The sequence below is a fragment of the Passer montanus genome, unplaced genomic scaffold (genome assembly GCF_014805655.1).
Source record: "Passer montanus isolate IOZ18808 unplaced genomic scaffold, ASM1480565v1 scaffold3, whole genome shotgun sequence".
Taxonomy (NCBI): domain Eukaryota; kingdom Metazoa; phylum Chordata; class Aves; order Passeriformes; family Passeridae; genus Passer; species Passer montanus.
Genome location: NW_024367707.1, coordinates 15,042,810 through 15,063,978, shown reverse-complemented (window position 1 = coordinate 15,063,978; position 21,169 = coordinate 15,042,810). Strand labels below are relative to the sequence as shown.

The following is a 21,169-nucleotide window of genomic DNA, read 5'->3' as shown; positions in this document are numbered from 1 at the left end:
AAAAAAAGAAGACAGGACTTTAATATGGGGTAGGTTGAACGTGTGAAAAACTGCCTGCAAACCAAACTCTAATAAAACATCATCATTTCTGAATGCAGACCACTCTTCTTTGTTCACATACTGAACTTGTTTTATCTTTGAAGAGCAATATATATCTCAATATACATATATTTCTCAAATAAATATATCCATCTACCACGTAGTTGTAAGAACACTGCAACTTCTAGATATATAAGGATGTTCGGACTCAACATACCTTTGGATAGTAGAAGCCAAATACAATAAAAAAAGCTTAATTAAACATAAGCTAAGAATAGAGCCATAGGTAGTATCATAAATGCTCTGCTCGTCTACAAATAACTTAGACAAATAATCTAACCATAAATGTTTGTCAATTTATTTATATGCAGGATTGAAATAAGATAGTTTTGTCTAAAACTCAATTGATAATTGTGCACTTTTCAAAACAAAGCCATCTCTTGGGAAATAAACAGTCCAATATTAAGCCACTCCTGCACACTTTGCCTCTGGTAATAATAAAAACCTACTGTGGAGCTTTTCATCTTCAAAGCATTTTACAAACATTATATTCAGCTACTTTCCAATGTCACATCAAGAAGCAATCCAAGATGTGAAGGGTCAAGAGATTAAAAATGGTGGTAACGACAACTACATTACAAAATCAGCTATAAAACCATGCTGTAAATAATTGATGGATTTTAAATCTTCATCAAGAAAGCAGGAAAATAGAGTCTCACAACAGCATCATGCCAGCTTCACTTCAGGACACTGGATGCTCACAACAGCTGTGCTACACAGCTACGAACATTGTACCAACAGCCTGCTCCTACAGCTGCTCTGGAAGTGGAAGGGCTGTTGTGCTATCTACAGTTTATGTCCACACACACACATCAAACCAGTAGCATTTTAAAGCTAATAGGGTACAAATGATCAATAAGCAGCTTTCTTCAGGCAGGGTAAACCTTGAATGTTCCTGACCATGGGATTTAGCACAAAGGCAAAAATTCCTCTAGCTCTCACCAGTTACAGTCTACAAATGATGTTTGAACACACGCAGAAGAGCTCTCTGACTGAGATTAGATGGCCTCTGCACTCTCAGGCTCCAAAACAGACAAAGCTCAACCTGCCTGTTGGGCACAGCTCCTGGACCATGGTAATTCCTCATCAGTGGAAGAAATGGTTGGGAGAAGCTAACTGGCATGAGTCAAAATCCTTGCTAAGGATCATTTGGATAATTTGCCTGTACAAATAATTGTGCTTGGGTACTGAGGAATAAATATTTCTTAGCAGTATTTAGTTTATCATTACAGAAAAAGTCAATGCATGTTCTTGTTTGCCTGTGGATCAAAACCACACAAAAATGTGTTTGGAAAAAACTCCTTTGGAGGCACCAGCACAGAATACCACATCAGGTTCTCAGCTGCTCACCATGTCCTACACTCACACAGAGGACAGAGTCAGCTCCCTTTGTCACGTCATGCCAATTTCTCTGCCTGGTTACTAACCTGATCTCAAACACATCCTTTTACTTATCACCTCCACTGCCCAAGACATTGAAACAACTGAAATTAGCTCTGTATTTAAAAAAGCCCCAATACCTCTCAAGAAAGATACGAGGTATGAAGAAGACTTCCCCTTGATCAAAAGAGATGTGATCTCCAAGCTTTGACAGAAATGAATGAAGTGAGCAAGAATCACCATTGTCTTTAGAGGTGCAGAGCCATATGATCTCCAACTTGATTATTTTCCAAAAGAGATATCATTAATGCAATATCCCCAACTCTAAAGCACAAAGCTAGTAATAATATAAAAAGGAGCAAGAAAATCTCTTAAGGCCAGGAGAAAACAGTATTTCAATTTCTGAGAAGAGAGTAAAAACCTTTAAGAGAGACTTTGATTAAATAAAAATCTGGTGTTTCTCAAAATAAAGCAAGTTTTTTTTTTGGAAGGTGATAGGGAAAGACTTTGGGAACTAGTCTGGCTTTCCCCTAATGCAAAAATACAAACTCTGCACCATGGATATACACAACAGGAATAACTGGGAAGCTCAATCCTAGCAGTTACACCTGTAAACATGGAGTGTGAACTACAATACCATGGCGCAGATGTGTGCAAAAAAAGATTCTAGTGACAAAGCACATCAGGGAATAAATGGGGAATGCTACTGCCAGCTAACCACCAGGTGTTATGAGACATGCTATCAGATACTGTTCTGATGAAAATCTAGATTATGACAACTCACTGTTGTTCAATCAAGCAACTAAGCAACACCTCTCCAAACTCCCAAACACTTCCTCAAAACCTTGTCTGCAAAGCAACCAATAAACCTCTGACTGCACATATTAAAGAACTATCAGAGGGTAATCTGCACAACAGGAATAACTGGGAAGCTCAATCCTAGCAGTTACACCTGTAAACATGGAGTGTGAACTACAATACCATGGCGCAGATGTGTGCAAAAAAAGATTCTAGTGACAAAGCACATCAGGGAATAAATGGGGAATGCTACTGCCAGCTAATCACCAGGTGTTATGAGACATGCTATCAGATGCTGTTCTGATGAAAATCTAGATTATGACAACTCACTGTTGTTCAATCAAGCAACTAAGCAACACCTCTCCAAACTCCCAAACACTTCCTCAAAACCTTGTCTGCAAAGCAACCAATAAACCTCTGACTGCACATATTAAAGAACTGAGGGTAAACACATAAATAACAACTGCAAGACAACAGAATAACTAATAAGAAAAACTGAAGGAGCTTTTGTAACTTGTGTCGTATCTGTGAAGCTGTGTAGGTAAGAAAGAGTCTAAACCTAACGTCAGCAATCCTGGAATCAACTTCACAAATTATCCATTAGTCAGATCTAAAAAAACAAGCAAGCAGACAGAGGGGGTTACATGGAGGCACACGATGGAAAAGGACACCAGAGATGGGGTCTGATCAGCTTTCCTTGGCTGTTAATGAGAGGTAAGGAGAGGCTGAGATGACTGATGATGTCTTGGGAAGGCAAACACAACACCTTTATAATTTGCTGTCTCTGAAGCTGCTGGGCAGACAGGACCAGGGTATGGTGCTCAGTATCTTGCATGTTTATCTTTTTCCTCTTTTCTCTGCTTACAGAATATATTGAGGAAAGTACTTTCTCTGGCAAAATAGACAAGGATTCTTCAAATTAAACATCACTAAGTCTCTAAAATGGTGAGGACAAATTTTCTCTAAATTATTAGTGGCTTTAGGTAACTTTTGCCACATTAACCTCATGAAGTTCAAGGAGTGCAAGGTGCTGCACCTGGATTGGGCCAGTTCTAGATTTGAGTACAGACTGGGAGAAGCCATTGGGGACAGCCTTGAGGGGAAGAGCTAATAAAGAAAGAAGAACTAAGTTAAGCTTTTTGCTCTTCAGAACTCTTCTATATTTCACTATGGCACAATAAAAATTGTCCTAAAACACAGTTCTGTAGATCTTCATCTTAGGGAAAGCTTGATGTATTAATCTTTCCAAAAACAGATAAACAGACAAAAACTCATAACATTAAAAAAACAAACAAGAAATCCCCAACAAACATCAAAGACGGTGGCTACTGCCCTAGTATCACCCACAGTTCCCAAGCATCTTCTAGAGCTGTTTGTAAAAGATATCTGACAGGTGCCATCTGCTTGAAAGTCTGCTCTAGGCTGGTCACTGCCCAGAGTGGGGGGACACTTGACAGCTAGGACCTGAAACACCACTCCCATCCCTAATCCTCCGAAGAAATCAAATTTTGTTCTATGCTGCACTTTATTCAAAGACTGGCTTTTACCAAATCATCAAAAGCCACCAAGCAACAGCTTTAAATAATCATAGAAAGCTCTAAACACAGCAGCTTTCCCCATTCAGAATGAATGACAGCTTCTGTCACTGCTTTCTGGAGGAGGGAAAGGAACAAGAGATAAGGTGCAGCCTTGTCAAATTTTACATGGAAACAAGAAAATGTGAAGCAAAGTCAGCAAGGGTATAACCAGGAGCTACAGAAATAGTAGATAAGCATGAATGACAGCACAAACAGGAGGCAGCAGGACTGCAGCTCTTCACATGGGTCTCAGGCAGAGCTGGTACCTCCTTAGCAATCAGAGATGTGGTTTGGACACCAGAAAATGCCAATCAGTGGGACCTCCTGCTAGAGAAGAACATGGGACAAAAGCAAGACTGCTGTCACCTGACTGACTATATGGCTCCTCTCTGGAGAGTACATTATTCAAATTCTGCTTGTTATCTGTACACACTTGGTATGACTGAGGCAACTCCAAATGCATTAAGTTGTACCACTGCACAAGGTTGTTTATGCAAACTCAGACAAAGCCACACTAAGGGGGCAGTTTCATAGCAAACCTACAGACTTCTCTTCAAAGATGGGAAAAAGTTTCTGATCTGAGGATGAAAGAGTTTCAGTTTTGTTTGTCCAAACACTGCAGGTAATTATAATTAATGTGAATCAAATGTTAGACCTACTGACACTTGGAACTTTCATGTAATACAACATATCAAAAGAGCCAAAGATGGGACACAATGTGTAGCTCTAGAACTGAAGTAGTTCTCTCAGAAAACTAATTGTTATCAATTGTGGTAAACCTTGGATGACCTTTGTATTGGGAAAATAAGATAGGGAGTGAAATTATCCTGGAAAGGACGGGTCAAAGGAAAGAAAAGCAAACCCAAACAATGCAAAAAAATGTTGAGCATAAAATTAAACTAATTCTCTATTCTAAAAGTGGCTGTATTTGCCAACATTTAAATAATCTTTCTTGTAAATTAATGCCAAATTTCCAGAAGCCCAAGGGCTGCAGGCAGCCTCTTTCAGTCCCATGAACAGAACTGGAAATAACAGCTTCTAGAGAAGCTCATTGAGCCTATTATCAACTCTTGTGTCTCTCACCAAGCACCTCAGTCAGGTAGAGCAAATCACAAAGACAACACAACGGCATGAAGCTGTCTGGATGCAATTAGAGAACAAAAAGAGAAACATTTATTAAATTAGGATTAGCATATTAAAATGCCCCCCCCCCCAAGTTTGGAAGACAAAAGGGTCATTTTCATCTAACAGGCTGTTTACATCGTTAAGTTGTATACAATCTGTAAACACTGGATAGACAATACATCTTTTCCAGTTACAATTTGATTAAATAACAGAAAAGAAAATGAAAGAGAAATAAAGACCTTGATGAGAGAGGGATTGAATTCTATTCAAATCTTCTTTTCCAGACATTGAGTACATTAATTTAGACACCAGAAGTGAACCTGGTAGGCTTCTTCTATTAGCAGCAGCAAGAACAGCAACCCATTATCCAGGAGAAGCAGTGGTATCACAAGTTCATAGGAAGGGGCTACTCTCAATGTGCAGATACCAGAGCTTTTACTTGCTCCCTATTCTACCTTCAAGGCAGTAAAAGCTTGAATGACCTATTGAGGCAAACATTTAGAAAAAAAATGCCATATTGACCACATCGTTGTTTTGGGCTTTGTTTCATAATGACAATGACTAAAAGTGTTTTCCATGGCTGCTGCTTGGACACCAGACACTCACTTGGGTATCAGATGTTCTGCTGCATTAGGAATTAGGGTGGTCACACTCTAGAGGCATTGGAGCCAACAACAGCCTCTCTAACAATGAGCCCAAATGCACCACACAAATGGGATCACCTCTCTTAAGCAGAGCAGAGCCCCCTGCATCCTGTGAGAGAACCCCAAAGGAGAAGAAGCTGTTGCCTGACTGTTTGCTGAGACTTCTCACCCAGCCAAGACTACAGTGCTGAAAGTCAACCTTATCTAGCCTTGTAAAGATACTACAGCTACCAACACAATCATTTTATGACCTGCACTTAGATATATACCAATACTTAAATCAGTTGTAGTTTGTTTTGATCTCAACCACATTACCCGTGTGTATTATGACAATCCTCTCCAAAAGCATAATGATAACCAAATGTCTTGACCCCCTGTTTTCAGAGTTCATGGAAGTGGTCTTGACCCATTATAACTCCTGTGAACTGAATTGATAAATACAATCTGGCTAATATTTTTCAAATGGACAGCAATCAACCAAACTTGTGACTTTAAAAGCCATAGACAGAAGATGACAATGAAATTTCCCTCAGAAAGGAACACATTTAAAATAATAGTTGCATACCCAGAAGGCTAGAGTACTTCCAGTCAGCTGTGGACACATGAGAAGACAGAACAGGTCTCAGCCTAAGTATCTGCTTTGCTTATTGTCATCTGGAGAAAAAAAAGGGGGGATCCTAAAACCTTCAAAAATAAACGCCAGGGATGCCTGCCTTCACTCAAACTCAAGGAAGATTGAAAACCAAAGAAATTTGATCCTGGTTTCAAATCACAGCAGTATGGCAAGCATTCAGGAAGATAAATTGGGCCAGATCTAACTGGAGTACATCTCTTTCTGACATATCAGAAAGCAGCAAGGACAGCAGCACTCCCTGCAGCAATGCTAAAAATCTTCGGCTACTTCTCACACTTTGAGGAGGTGACAAAACCTCTGCTGGAATCACATGGGATCTCTGCAATTACAGGAAGGAAAGGGACTGTAGCACAGGGTGAATACACCTCCCTGCTTTTATTCACTCTGCAACACAGCAAAGAAGGAGCAGATTTTTGCCAAGAAAGCTGGACACAGAAAACAGGCCCATAAGCAAGTTTTGGCCACGGCATTGCATGACAGAACAAGAAAGAGTTTAAATATATAAATTCTTTAAGTCAGCACATAGAAACTGACCTTTGTCTCCCGCTAAGTACTTAAGAAAAAAACCCTGAACTTTCTCATGTGATTCCTAGCCAGGCTGATGTCTAAATGAGGCTCTGGAAGAAAGAACACAAAGTTTATATCTTCCTTCATCTTCTCTGCTGGTGTAATAGGGATCCAGCAGCCAAGTCACCTGTGAGACATCTTTTTGATTGTTGGAGGGATCTCTGTTTATCCCCTGACTTTCCCTGGTGACAGCAACTCTGCACTTCTTCCAGCAGCTGATCCAAAAGTGAGGTTAGTGCCAGCATTACACCAAAGTAGTGTTTAATAGCTATCCTTAGCTAACACAACTGAAATGTATGAGCGTCCTCCCACACCGCATCGATGCTTTTGCACCTCCTCTCCACATAATAAATTACAGGAGACCAAAAATATTGAGCTTTTTGTTGGGCCTTCTATAAGATGATTTTTTCAAATGCTCAAAACATAGACAAAATTCAATACAACTAGGTAAAATATGTTCCAGTAACCCTGATCTTCATTGAGTTTCTTCATTAAAAGTAATTGGCCTGCAGAAACAGTCCAGCCTCAGGAGTATTTTCTTCCCAATTACTCTTATTTCAAACTCAAAAGAATAATCTTTTCCAAAATGCAACCCAAAACCTCAACTCTGCAATTAACTGTAAGACTTCAAGTAATTCTGACAATCTTTCCTAGTGCACACAAACCCAAAGATATAACCAGCTAAGAGAAAAGTTTTAGTTCTAAATCCATGCCTTGTTCAAGGGTGGGTTTTTTGGTTGGTAATGTAAAATTACATCACCTCTTTGGCACCACAAGAAATTAATGACCTCATTCTGCTTCTCTGATAAAACCCTGGAGATCAAGGAGTATACTGACTGTTGATTTCACAAACTGTCTGATACCCAGCTTACAAGAGGGCTACTCAGTAGTATCTGGCTCTTTTCTGGCCTACAGAGAAGAAAATCTCTGTACAATTACAAAAAGTCCCTACAAAAGGGGAAAATAGCACAATAGATTTATTCTCCCTTCTTTTAACATACAGCCACCCGGGTTCCTACAGCTCATTCAGCTCTGTGATCACTTGCCTACCAGGACAGGGTAAGCTAACCCAGATATCCAAGAAGTCTATTCAACCTGATCTGAGCCAGGCTACTAACATGGCAAATATAAAAAAGCTGAGGAAAACTCTTCTCTAGAAAGCATGAAGGAAGTGTGCACACATCTACAGCAAAAATCCACGCACAGAACACCTGCAATAAAACTTAATAAAATGCCAAAGCTAGGCTTTGTCTTGCCTATATTTGTGAAGCATTCACAGTAGGAGCACATTAGCTGACGGAACAGGAAAACGCAGCACAAACCTGAGGTAGCAGTGACAAGATCAAGGAGACAAGATGTCACCAAGACTGGGTATTTTCCACTATTCAAAAGACCCCAACTTCTGCAACACACATTTTTTGCTTCTCTGCAGGAAAGCAAAAAGTCAGACATCAATAGTATTGAACTGGTTAGCTGGTCAATTTTTGAATAATATCAGGCTGTTGTGGAAGGGGCCATAATGCGTTTGACAGAATCTCTGAATAAAAAGGAAAAGTTACTATTGACAATATTGACTATTCCCAGCCCCTAGACACTCTGCTTTCATTATTCTCCTCAGGTAGTGAGGACATAGAGCCAGGTGCTGAAGCTTCATTTTTCCAGATCCCAGGCTGCCACATGCAGTCCCAGCTCTCACATTCACTTAGAGGGAGTGAAGGCAAGAAACAAAAACCACAGAGAGGATGGCACTATGGGTGTCCCCAGCATGGAATGTCACACCAAAAGGATTCCCAGGATTGACTACATCTGAAGTCACATGGAATTGCCCTGGCAATGCTGCAAGATGGATGTTCATTTTCATAACTCCTTCTGCAATCCTGCTCAATGATTCTCACATAACATTCTCTGCATCCTTCAAGTGACAAGTGATTGCCAAAGACCTGAAACGCCCCGGTCCAACTTCTAACTCTCTCATGCCTTCACCAGTCATACTGGCAAAGATCCACAACAGCAGCTCTAATGAGCCAGAAGAGCCTGAGCATCCAGAGAGGGCAAGAAAAGAGTATTTTCTTCCCTTGAGGTGATCCCCTGTGAGGTGAAGGCAGTAGAGAAGGCAGTGGCAGCTAAGATGATAAAATGTCAGACTCCCGGCAGTACAAAATGGCAGCTGAACCCTGGCCAAGTGCCAAGCTGCTCAAACAGAGAGTTGAGCACACGGGGCCATAATTATGATTAGCATAATAAGAGAGTGGTACAACAGCTACCTAGTTACTCTGAGGGTCATGGAGAAATCATAACAAAGCAGAGTTTTAAGGAGAGCCACAAAAGAAAACAATGCCATAGCTGCTCGTGGGTTTTACCCGGAGGTTCCTCCATGCGTGAAGCGCGGCCCGGGAGAAAGCACAAAGATTGTTTAGGAGATCAGGCTCTGAATCAGGAGCAGCCGGCCGTGCCCGCGGAACTCAAACAGCTCCACAACACATAAAGGATCATATGAAAAGTGTGACACTGAACACAAAGGACCTCACAAGAAAAATAGGCTGTTAGTGTAAATTTCAATAAAACCTGCGCTAAGTAGAGTCAATCAAGATTTCTTTCTTTTCTAACCAGAAAAGACTGTTTTCTCTTTCCCTCTGTCCTGGTTTGAGAATGAAGCAGAAGATATAAAAATATGAGAAAATTCAATAAATAAAATCTGAACACTTATACATTTGCATTTTTTTCATTTTGAATGTCACGTACACAATATTTAGAGATCCACTTCATCATGCAATTAGCCCAGCTGTCTGCAAGAAATTAATCAGTTTTATTAAAAGTATTAAATACTGAGTCACAGACTTAAAAGATACATGCATATGAAAATCTGTAGATTAACTATACTGGGTATGTCTCAAGGAACTCATAGACAGAGCAGAAGTTTAAAATCAAAAGTTCTCTTGGCAGGTAGAAAGATCAGAGTTTTTACTGAAATCTAAATCCCACAGAAGACACTGAGAATCTGTATACAAAAAAAATCCCACTCTTACTTAGCAGGCCTGTTCTGGTTCTTCATGAACAGAAAGTTTACTGTTAATCCTGTTTTCAGCTCCCTTTTCCTCTGTGCTGCTTCCATTTCTCCTATTAACGTTTTCCATGACCAGACATCAAGAACCAGAACCACCGAGTACACAAACCAAGCTTTTCCCAAGGCAAGGTCAACTTGTTACCGTACAAGATGACCATCTGCTGTACCTCACGTGGAACACATCCAGACACCTCAAGTTAAATGTTAATATTGCCATTAGGCTTCTCCATTGCATTTGCTATCATAAGATATCAGAGAGAACATCAACGGAAGAGATGCTTTTTAGACCGAAGAGGCAAACTGTCATACTGGTAAAAACCCTACCCATCTCTCCCTTGCTTTCAAACATCATTTTTATTTGGTCTGAAATCCATAAAGTTATGGGTTTCTTCTACCTTTGCAGAGAGGGGGAAAAAGCAGCCAACAAAACACAACCCTGTTTAACTGCCTTCCTTCTAAGCACCTCTGTCTCCAGCGAGAGGAATGAAACCCACCTTCAGAACACAATAAACTTACAACTTCCAACCACAGGCATCCCCATAAGGAAGACCACATTCTTGTTCTCAGACACCAAAATATTTCTGCTCTCATAAATCCTTCCTGACAGCAATATCTGACAAACATGTTTTTAAATTATGCTTTTCCTACCCTAATCACAGCTTTGCTATGTACACCAGCAGACTGTGACACGCACTGGTGCGAGCTAAACTCACACCTAAGGCACACATCTTAATTTCAATTTGCAGTGCTCATTGCAAACCATCATAACACCTAATTGAAACAAATTTATCCCATGAAAGTTCATTAATCAGTAACACATTTCAGAACAAAAATTCAGAGAAGCACACACACAGATTTTCCCAATCAGAGGACAGTCACTTATTAAACTTTTCATCTTCTTGTTAATTAAACCCTTATTTTATATAATTTTGGAACATCTATTTGCTCCCAAGAACAGTATGTTCTTTCAAGCAACATACTCATGAAGAAAAAAGGGGAATTAGCATCTCTCTTGACTTGTAATTTTTCCTAGGTGTCTATATACACAGCAGTGAGAGGCAAACACACACTACTATTAAATACTATCAGGGCTGAAGAAGCAAGAGAACACACTCCATTTGCCTTTCAAATGCAGATTGCAAAATGCTGACTTGTAGTAATTTGTAGCTCTGGATCTTGCTACTGTTCACTGGGAAATGCATTACAATCACAGAACAGGTCAAAAAGAAGCAGAAAGAAAGATCTCTGCTTTTTAAAACTTGTACTTAGACAGACATGAAAAGAAATTCACAGCTGACTGTCCCATATTAAATATTAAACTAGTCGTAATGAAAGGACAAAGCCTGGAGTTTTTGTGATCTCCAGCTCATACATCCAGTAACTCAGCAAAAGAAATAACAAACTAATCAATTATCAGACTGAAATATTAAAACTAGTAAGCCTGACTAGCTCATTTAAACAAAACATAAATCACTTACAGAACTGGATGAACAATCAGCTCTGGACTATATGATTTGATTACTGTTGCTGCATCTTTGGTACAAAACACGTGGGATAAATCTGCACCCTAAAAAAGAAAATTTGCAAACAGTATTATCAAATTTATATTTAATGATAACAACTTTATCATTCCAAAGATTACTCAACTAATAATTCAACTGAATTCTTTCTTCTTGATAATTTAAACAAATTTTATTATGTTTCTTCTATTTTACATAGACTAGTATGAAATGTTCTGTTATTTTTGTATCTAACTTCCAATATAATTTTTTTCTGTTTCTCACTAACAGGATGACTGAAAACACAACTCTCAAATTTTTATTCACTTGAGAAATGTTTCTCATCCATAGATAAGCAAAGAATACAATGTCTCATGTACAAAAGAACACAGATGAACATGAGTAAAACTACTTAAGAAAGTCATAATACTACTGCAACATACTTGCATATAGCTATGGTGAGCCATGATTACATTTCTAGTCCTACCATTTTTACTCAATGAGCCAAATTCATACATGAAAAAGGCTGGCACAATTTCAGCAACACACCCTATGTTAAATAAACATTAAAGCTGAAGAGTTGAGACTCAAGCTTGTGCTACTATCTCAAAAAATCAGAATACACATAAAATTATGTAAGCAGTGACCAGACCAGTGATCTTGTATTGGTCACGCATACTGAAATTTCCCAGTATCAAGGAGTGTCTTCTCTGCTTTACTGCTATACATTGAACAGTTCAAGCCACTCTGACTTGTTTATATGCAGGTGTAACAGTCTGAAATCAACTGACTTCAGTAAGGAACCTCCTACTATTGCTACTGGACTTGCACATAGTGGACAGAAAGCTGAGTGGTTAAATATTATCATTTCAGTTTCAAATCTTTAAGGGTTTGAGGGAAAAAGTGGTTGGAAATATCTGGGATGGTTACCTACACATTGAGAGAAATCTTCAAAAAGAAAAACATACACAATGAGCTGAAAGTACTGACAAACTATACACAGCTTTCTGAAAATCAGATGTATCATGCAAGCATGACTTGTTCACATTTGTGTGTTTACATACACCCTGTATTTATGTCGTCTGTTTAGCCATTCAATGTGTCAATAAAATAAGGAAGTTCATGCTTCTAGAAAAAAAAAGCTTAGAAAATACTTCTGCTGAAGACTAGAATGCAAATAAAATAGGCTATTAGAAATTACATGGAATTCCACCTCCAATCTTTAAACTTACTGCATGTAAGAATTTTACTAGGCTAAAGTTTTAAGTTTTAAAAGAAAGTTATTTCATTCAACATAGTTAACTATCAGGTCCAGAAAAAAAAATCTGAAGAACTCACAATAGCACAAAAACATAACTAAACAATAATCTAAGGTTATTTTATTGTTCACTTTTGGAGCAAACATTCCATCAAGACTTAAAATTTCCTATCCAACTCCCTGAAATTGTCAAACTTTGGACATATTTCTAACCTCACCTTACACAGAAAAAGGAAACACAGTGAATGAAACACAGTAAGTGACACATTTACAAAGTATTTCTACAAATTCTGAACTAAGGATTTTCTTTGCTTAAGAGAAGACCTTCTAGAGGCTCAAAGTTCATGTGCACTACACAATGAATGATATTTTAAAAATTACACCTAGGCAACAGAAATCATAAAAAGTTCATTTTGGACTTGTAAAGAGGAACACATACCACTTTGAGAGCTGTAATTGCAGCAAAATATGGTGCTCCAGTGTATCTAAAATGAAATAAAATTTAGGTTAGGAACCACAGTAATGAGATTAGATAATGATCTTGTATAGAAATATTTACACAGATCACGCCATAAACCAGCAAAATTTTCTCAAGTGAAAGAGGTAAAACTTCAGAGACAAACAAACAAGAGCCAAAAACTGTTTGCAAGCTAAATATGGGACCTGTGACCTGGATCAATCCCATCTGGCTTTACATGCTTAACTAAAGTGCCTAAACTGTGATTCCAGTTGTCCTAAATTCTCTTTATAAAGACTAAAGAGAGAGATATGAACACAATTGCTCTCCAAAGGAGCTTACTTCAACCAGGAGGGAAGTACCTATGACCATTAGCTTCTAACTCCTGGCTATTTGACCCAGCTACAAGACAGCACCTTTTTGCTCTTTATGAAATGTTTATTCACAGCAGATGTCCAACAGTAGATCTCTCTTACAGGAGAAAGATGTCACATCTCTTTCAAAAGAGGAAAATGAAAAGAAGGAAGGTGTAGTGGCTCCTTTAAAGTACTGTGGCCAATATTGTTTCTAGGTCAATACAGTATTTAACTGATTTATGCAGTATAAATTTAATGATTTATGCAGTATCCCTGAAATAGGATATTTCCATTACTTCAGTACGTAAAGCAAGGCATTGACAGAGTCCACTAAACACCAATATTTATCAAAATAAAAAGCACACAAGAAAACATAGCATAAGAAAATAGAGACACAGTTCCCACAAAGGCAAAAAATCAGATGTGCCACTGTCTTACCTACTTATTCTAAAATCTCACCATGCAATGGGAAAAGACCAACACTGAAAGCAGAGAGTTTGGTGGTCAAAAGAGACAGAGAAGGTAGACACAAACAGCATTTTAAGTTCCCATAGCATTCAGTATAAAAATTTTGCAACACATCTGCAAGGTACCATGTTCTTTCCTAAGTATGCATGGTCATGATGATGGAGTACTAAAGCTCTCTGGAAAACTGTGGTTTAAGTGTAAGGTGAGTTTGAATGGCTTCTCCAAACAGTTATGAAATCCTGATGCTTTATCAGAAGCAAAAATCAAATTTCTATTTAACTTACTCTCGACATCCTCCAACAATGCCTATACGACCATCTTGACCTTTATGCTTTTTCCCTGTTAGAGGAGGGATAACATTGCGCACCAGCTGAAAAATATTCTCCATATCCTTCAGAGTGTGTGTTCTGTGCAGTGAAAAAGACCTCTCTATAACTGAAAAGAAGAAAATAAGTGTTACTTCAAAGAATGTTCTTTCTTAAACTACTGCCAAGCATTTCTTTTAAGCACTCATGTACACTAATAAAACTACACAAAGATACACGAAGTGACATACTTCTAAAATCCAACTGCTTTGTCACTTTAAGGCCTTTAGAACGGTGAGTAACTAGGGAAGGTGATAATTATAAAAATGCATTCAGGGTCTGATGAAGAGAATATTCGCACTGACTGTTCACAGTTCTAATTTAGGGCTCAGGTACAGAAAGAGGCAACAACCCAGAATAGTTACATGAACGTTTTGTAACTAGAAATACCTTCTTAGTTCAGCCTGAAATCAGTTCCATAATTAATCTCAACTGAAATAGGAACACTTAGTAAGGACTGAACACATCCACAGAGCAAGCACAAAGCAACTGAAACCAAATTTTAAATGGACACCCTACCTTTTATTTCGCTTCCCCTTAAAGACTTGCACCTCTTAGCAGAATCAGGGCCTAGCTCACTGCTTTTTTATTTTGGTAGGTGGTTACAAAGCATAGTGAAAGTCTTTCTGCAAAACTCTAATCCAACGCACTAGATGCAAACATCACAAATATCACAAAGATCATTTTTAGCTATAATACATCTCCAGATCTCTGATGCAAAGCTACATGTCAAGACACATACTAAAACAACTGCACACTCAGTAAGCTATATATGAAATGACTCTTCCAAAAGGCTACAAAAATTTAGAAGGAAAAATTACTTCAACAATCACAACTAGAAAGAACTGAAACATTTACCTAACATGGGAAAAATGTGAAGATCACTACTTCTATCAACAATGCGTTAACTATAAACTGCAACAAATACACTAAAAGAGCAAGTTTTTAAAAGCTCCTCATTACCAGTAAAATTTTGCTCAGAAGAGTGGCTTATTTGAATGCTAATATGAGTGTCCTAGACCACAGCCATGCTTACTTTCTTTTTTACAGATCTTCTAAAAGCTTTCAAGAACTGCTACACATATATAACATAACTATGTAGAAAATAACTCCCATGATACTCTTTATTTTCAGCTGTACACAACTCAATAACCCCAACCCACAACTCCAAAATACAGAGAGGAGGAAAAAGAAGGGAAAAAAAATTCTGTTCCAGAAGTACTGGGCAAATTAAAGGGGAAAAAATGTAATAAACAAGAAAATTACAAATCTGCATGCTATCAGCAAAATACAGTTTTTTTCTCTATCTTTCACAGAATCTAAACCAGACATACTAATCTTCAGTAATAGTATGGTTTAGTCTTCAATAATGATAAATACTCTCAGCTGATCTTTTGCTTTTGAATACAGGCATCCCAGTCTTACTGAGAAATAATTAAAAAAGGGGGGTAAAAAAAGAAAGGAATTAAAATAAAAGAAAAAACCCACTACCTGTTTTGGATTACAGCCAAAATAGCATTGCAGTGACCTAAAGGAGAACAAAATCCTTATCTACTCTGAAAATAGGGCAGATTATTTTCTTTAAATCACACTTCACACACCTGCTGGTTTTCAACCACACAAGAATATTACTTATTAGCTTGGAACCCTTAAACTGCAGTGTTGCTAAGATGGCCTTGTGTTTATTCGCTGCTGGTTCTTGTTCACATGTGAATATAAAATGACTACATAATAAATAGAGAGAAAGCAGAGAATTATGCAAAAAGCCATTCTTAATTTAGCCATACTCTACCTACAGAATCACTATGGCACATTCAGCTCTTAACAAATTAAATCTTAATTCCTTAAAAGATGTGTTGCCTGAAGCATTATGCTCACATTTTAGCATAAACACTTTTTTACACTCTTGCCAATTAGAAGATTAGAATCTCAAATTCCTCTTGCTACAGTTAAATAAATAACATGCATTTTTGCATAGTGCAATATGCCTGTACACCTGTATGATGAAATCCAAAAAGAAAAATTGAACCTGTTTCAGGTTGCTACACATAATTAAGCTTTCCAGGAAAAAACTTTCAGAAGTAATGGTAAGGCCTTGCAGGTACCTTCACCCCAGTCTAGAACCTTAAATAATTTCCTATGGGATTTTCTAAAGCACACCAATTTCTGTAATTTTAGAAGTGAAACACTGTATCCATTCATATCCCATAATCTATCTGCAAAAGTCTGTTGCCACCTGGAAATCCTATACACCAACTATCCACTCAAGAAACACAACCAGATCTGCCAGCCTAAACCCTCAACAGGCCTAACCACCCAGCCTGCCATGCATTTTACAGGGAAACAATAACCAATAACTAACACACTCCTGAGAGGCAAGGGCCTCTCAGAACTCAGGGAATGCCCCTTAGGATCTGGCATGCCAGATTATTATTCAACACTGATGCCGCCTGGTTCCCTTTTTTTTTTCCCCCTCTTTTCAAACTACACTTTTTTCCTTCCAAGCAGTGTAAAATTCAGAATTAGAAGAGAATAACACTTTTTGCATTTCCATGTGGCAGGCTACAATCACTAAGCCCCCAATCTGACCCTAGTTCCAGCACTGATGGAATATCCCTGATTTCCTCCTGCCCATGCAGTCTACCTCCAGGTACAAAGAGACCAAGACAAAGGTAAATGCCACAGGCACACAGATCTCAAGGAGTTTGTTAATGATTGCTACCATCAGCTTCTGGCCCACACATGAGGTACAGAAGGAAGAGTTTGTGCATAAATACCAATTCTTGAGATACTGCTTTGTCTTTTTCTTTAAAGTAAATTCAGATGCCCATAGAATTTATAGAGCTCGTGTAGAAAAAAAAAAAAAAGCAAATATTTTCATCTTCTATTACACCTACTACAATAATACAGTATTTAATTTATAAGTTCCAGAATTTTGTTGTAAAGAAATTTATTTTAAAGAAGCTAGACCTTAACATCTGATGGCTTCAGTGTAGGAAAAACTCCACTCTTTTCCCAGCCCTAAAAAAACACATACACAGCCTTAACTTCATATACTGGGTTATGCTTGATAACTTCAAGCAAAACAGCAGCAATATTTCTGCTACAGAGTAACTAACGCTTCCAGATTGCTTCCAGCAACTCTCCTACTTGCCTTTTACATATATAACTTCTCCTCACTTCAGTGTACAGAGACGTGAATGTGGCAAGAAGTTCCCAAGGTTTACAGGGTTCAAAAGGTATAATTTTGCTCATGAAAATTTGTTATAACTAATGTACCTGTATTAAATAACCAGTACAATAATGATTTAATTTCATTCCACATCAGACAAACACCTTCACCACAGGATTAAATAATTCCAATTAGCTTTTATTTTCAAAAGCTGCTTACTACCAGTGCTTTCACACAGAAGCTTTAAAAAGTACCCTAGTTTTTATTTATGCTGTAGAAGGAAGTACCTATCGGTGGAGAAAGTGTTGCTGTCATAGCATTATAATTAAAGTTATCCGCATATGAACGGTGGTTTGTTCTCCGAGGTGGACTTGTTGGTATAGACTGTGACCTTTGTGATACAGTAGAAGAAATTCCAGCCAACATCTGTCCCAACATCTGTAACATCTGGAGTTCTCGAGCATGCTCAGCTTCCCGACGCTTGTCCTCGATTTTGAGCCTCTGCTCTTCAAATCTGTAAAATTTCTCATCTGTATCCATGCTCTGCTGCAGAAATTTTTCCATCATTTTATCCAATGTCAAATTGGTATGGCGTTTTTTTGATCTTTTGGGCTGATTGAGAGGTGGGGTAATGGTTGGAGCACTGACTTCTTTAAAGCCTAAAGCAAGGAAAGAATCTATTATTTTTCTGATGAAAAACAATTTTCTAAGAGGAAAGCAGCAAAAAAATCTCCCTACAAGATGTGACCTAACGTCTCACAAAGCATTAGGTTACACTTTCTCAATGTGAACTGTATTTACGTGAGATAAATAGTACTTCTTTCAGAGTACCAAAGCAAACCCACAAACTTCTACCAAGTTGCAAGGGTAACACAAAAATCACAGAGCCATTTTTTTGATTGTTGTAGTGCTAAACTTCAACAATAGGAGTCTTTTTCATTTTCTAAAAAGGTTTAAGTGAAGGTTATTAAATAGTATAGCCTCATTTGTCTATTGCAGATAATCACATTAATCTAAATTGAGTTTCAGTCTGTTGGCATTCTAGATTTGCATTTCAAAAGAACATTAGTGTAAACAACTCTTTGATGGGGTTTAAATGTAAAAAGGTTGCTTAAACGTCAACCAATTGGCTGATGCTTAAGTGATGTCAACTTCTGAAGACAGGTTCATGTTTGTATTAAACAACCTGCATTAATCCAGATTGAAAACAAACAAGCAGCATTTCCCCAGCACCTCCACAATACAAATGTGGAGGGTAAAGAACGCGCAGGGAAAGGACGGCTTTATCAAAGTGCTGTTTCTGTCCGCAAGCCCGCTAAAGTTAGAAACATTGTTTCTGAATTAACCCATGCAATTTATTATGTGAAAGCTCTCCCCTAGTAGCCTTCTGGCCCAGCTGCAACAATAAGGAGATTTTTCAGGTATTATCGTCATCACCGTTTTAATACCGATTAGCAAACTGCACTCAGTCTGCAAGGAACGGGAAAACACTCCAGCGAGAAGGATGCTTTTTTTCTTGCTCAATGCTACCTGACACTTTGTCTCGATAATCTCCGCGCTAGTTTTCCCATTGACAAATACCGATTAAAACTCACTAGGGTCCCTGTCTGCAGCGTCTCCCCTCCCCGGTATGCAGCATTTCCAGCAGCGGCAGCAGCCCGCTCCCCAGTTCACAGGGACGCGCAAGGTGCAAGAGCGGGGGGAAGCACGGGCGGGTTTCGGAGCGCGAAGGACGGGGCAGGAGGCAGCAGCATAAGGCAGAAGCCGCTCAGAAGCGCGCTAGCTGCGGAGAAGCGCCGGCAGCCGGGCTGCGAGAGCCCGCGGGGCGAGGGGAGGACACCCGGCGCCGGGAGCCCGCAGGCTACTCACCGTCACCCGGCGGCACGGGGATGGCGAAGGGCGGGCACTCCACCTTGATGGGGTGGTCGGCGTAGGAAGAGCACTCGCCGGAATCCTCGGTGAAGTTGTCCCGGGGGGACTCCGGCCCGGCGTCCTCGTCCAGCTCGGCGTCCAGCTCGCGGCTGTTGTGCGGCGTGCCCGGCGTGGGCGGCGCGGCCAGCGGCCCCGCGGGCGGCGGGGCGGTCCATCTCGTCGTAGTACTTGCATATCTTGCGGGCGTGCCCGTTCTTCTTCAGCCCGTCCCGGGCCTGGTAGTACTGCCGCTTGAGGCCCTTGATGCGGATGCGGCACTGCTCGGGGGTGCGCTCGAAGCCCAGCTCGGCCAGGCGGCACGCCACGTCCCGGTACACATGGCTGTTCCGAAAGTTGCCGTCCAGCGCCGACTGCACGTCCGCCTCGCCCCAGATCTCCAGAAGCGCCCGCGTCTCCAGATCCGACCACAGGAAGCCCCGCGTGTTCGTAATCATCCTTGGCCGGCCGGGGTCACTGCAATGGCCGCGCACCGGGGAGAGGGAAGGAGGGAGGGAGGGAGAGAGGGAGGGACGGAGGGGGCGGAGGAGGGCGGCGGGGAGGAGGGAGGCGCGGTGCGGCGGGAAGCGGCGGGGAGCCGGGCCCCGGGACCCGCATCCCGGACCGCCGCCGCTCGCAGCCCGCACGCAAACAAAACTTTCCAGGCGCCGCTCTGTACGGCAGCCACCTGCAACAAGAGGGGTAGTGAGGTGGCAAAAAAAAAAAACCAAAAAGGAAAAAGGAAAAAAGCCTCACTCCCTTGACTCGCCCTCTCCGAAAACGATGATGGTAAATAAATAAACAAGCAGGCACCCGGCGCGGAGCCGCGGTCCTCGCCTCCCCCCCTCTCAGGCAGTCATTCGTGCGCTGCCGCTCCCCCGCCCCGGGCTCCGCTGGGAGCGACAGGACGACGGCGCTGGCTGGACCTGGAGGCTCTGCTCATCACAGTGCGCCTGCCTCCCTCCCTTCCTTCTCCTCCCTCCCTCCCCGCCGCAGTGGAGCGCGATCCCTACACGCGCACACACCCCCACACACAAGGCGCTGCAGCTCCGCTCGGCGCCTACCTCACCCCCGCGCACCGCCGTGCCGGGCCGCGCCGCGCCAGCGCGGGCAGCGACATCGCTGCGCCCTGGCCGCCGTGTCAGCGAGCCCCAGCCGCGCCGCAGCCGGCGCCGCCCGCAGGCCCGCGGGGACCCGGCAGCCGCTGCCCCTGGCAGACCCTGCGGCGGGGCTGGGGGTCGGGTCTGCGAGCGCTTCCCCCGCCCCCGGCCGTCCCTCCGCGGAGCAGGTGAGCGGCCCGGCCGGCCCCCGCGGCAGGCGGGGGTGGGCTGCATCCCGCTGGGCCCCGCTGCCGCCCCTTCGCTGCGGTTTTGCTCTCCGGCAGCAGCGTCACGAGGCCGCCGCCGCCTCCGTCCCGCCTCGGCCCAGCCCCCGGCCGGGCTGCTCGGCCCGGCGACCTTTCCTTCCGTGCGGGGCGCGCACCGGCCCGACCGCCCGCGGGCTCCGGCAGCACCCGGCGCCCACCCGGCCCCGCCTCCCGCCCGGGCCGGCGCTCGGAGGTTTGTACCTTCGTCACGCCGCAGCCAGAGGGCCGCGGCCAGGGCGGCCAGGGCGATGACAGCGCCCCGTCCCCACATGCTGGCGGGGACAAGGCAGGGCCGCTCCGCTCTTACCTCGGCACAGCGCGGGACTCCGCACACCCGCTGCCCAGCGCGCACAAGTCATCGGCGCGGCTTCCGCCTCCGCTCCGCGCCGGCGGGGCCGGGCCGGGCTCCGCGGGCGGGCGGGCGCGCCCTCC

General features: G+C 41.7%; 1 protein-coding gene across 1 annotated transcript in view; it reads right to left on the bottom strand.

The window, feature by feature from the left end:
- Nucleotides 1-20,531, bottom strand: part of NAXD (NAD(P)HX dehydratase) — a 50,460-nt gene extending 29,929 nt beyond the window's left edge. Inside the window, 7 exon segments of the mRNA XM_039714211.1 lie at nt 11,367-11,455; nt 13,085-13,130; nt 14,211-14,361; nt 17,751-18,122; nt 19,333-19,487; nt 19,489-19,848; nt 20,436-20,531. Of these exon segments, the coding sequence (XP_039570145.1) occupies nt 11,367-11,455; nt 13,085-13,130; nt 14,211-14,361; nt 17,751-18,122; nt 19,333-19,487; nt 19,489-19,848; nt 20,436-20,491 (1,229 nt within the window). The 5' untranslated portion in view covers nt 20,492-20,531.
- Between the last annotated feature and the right edge of the window lie 638 nt (nt 20,532-21,169).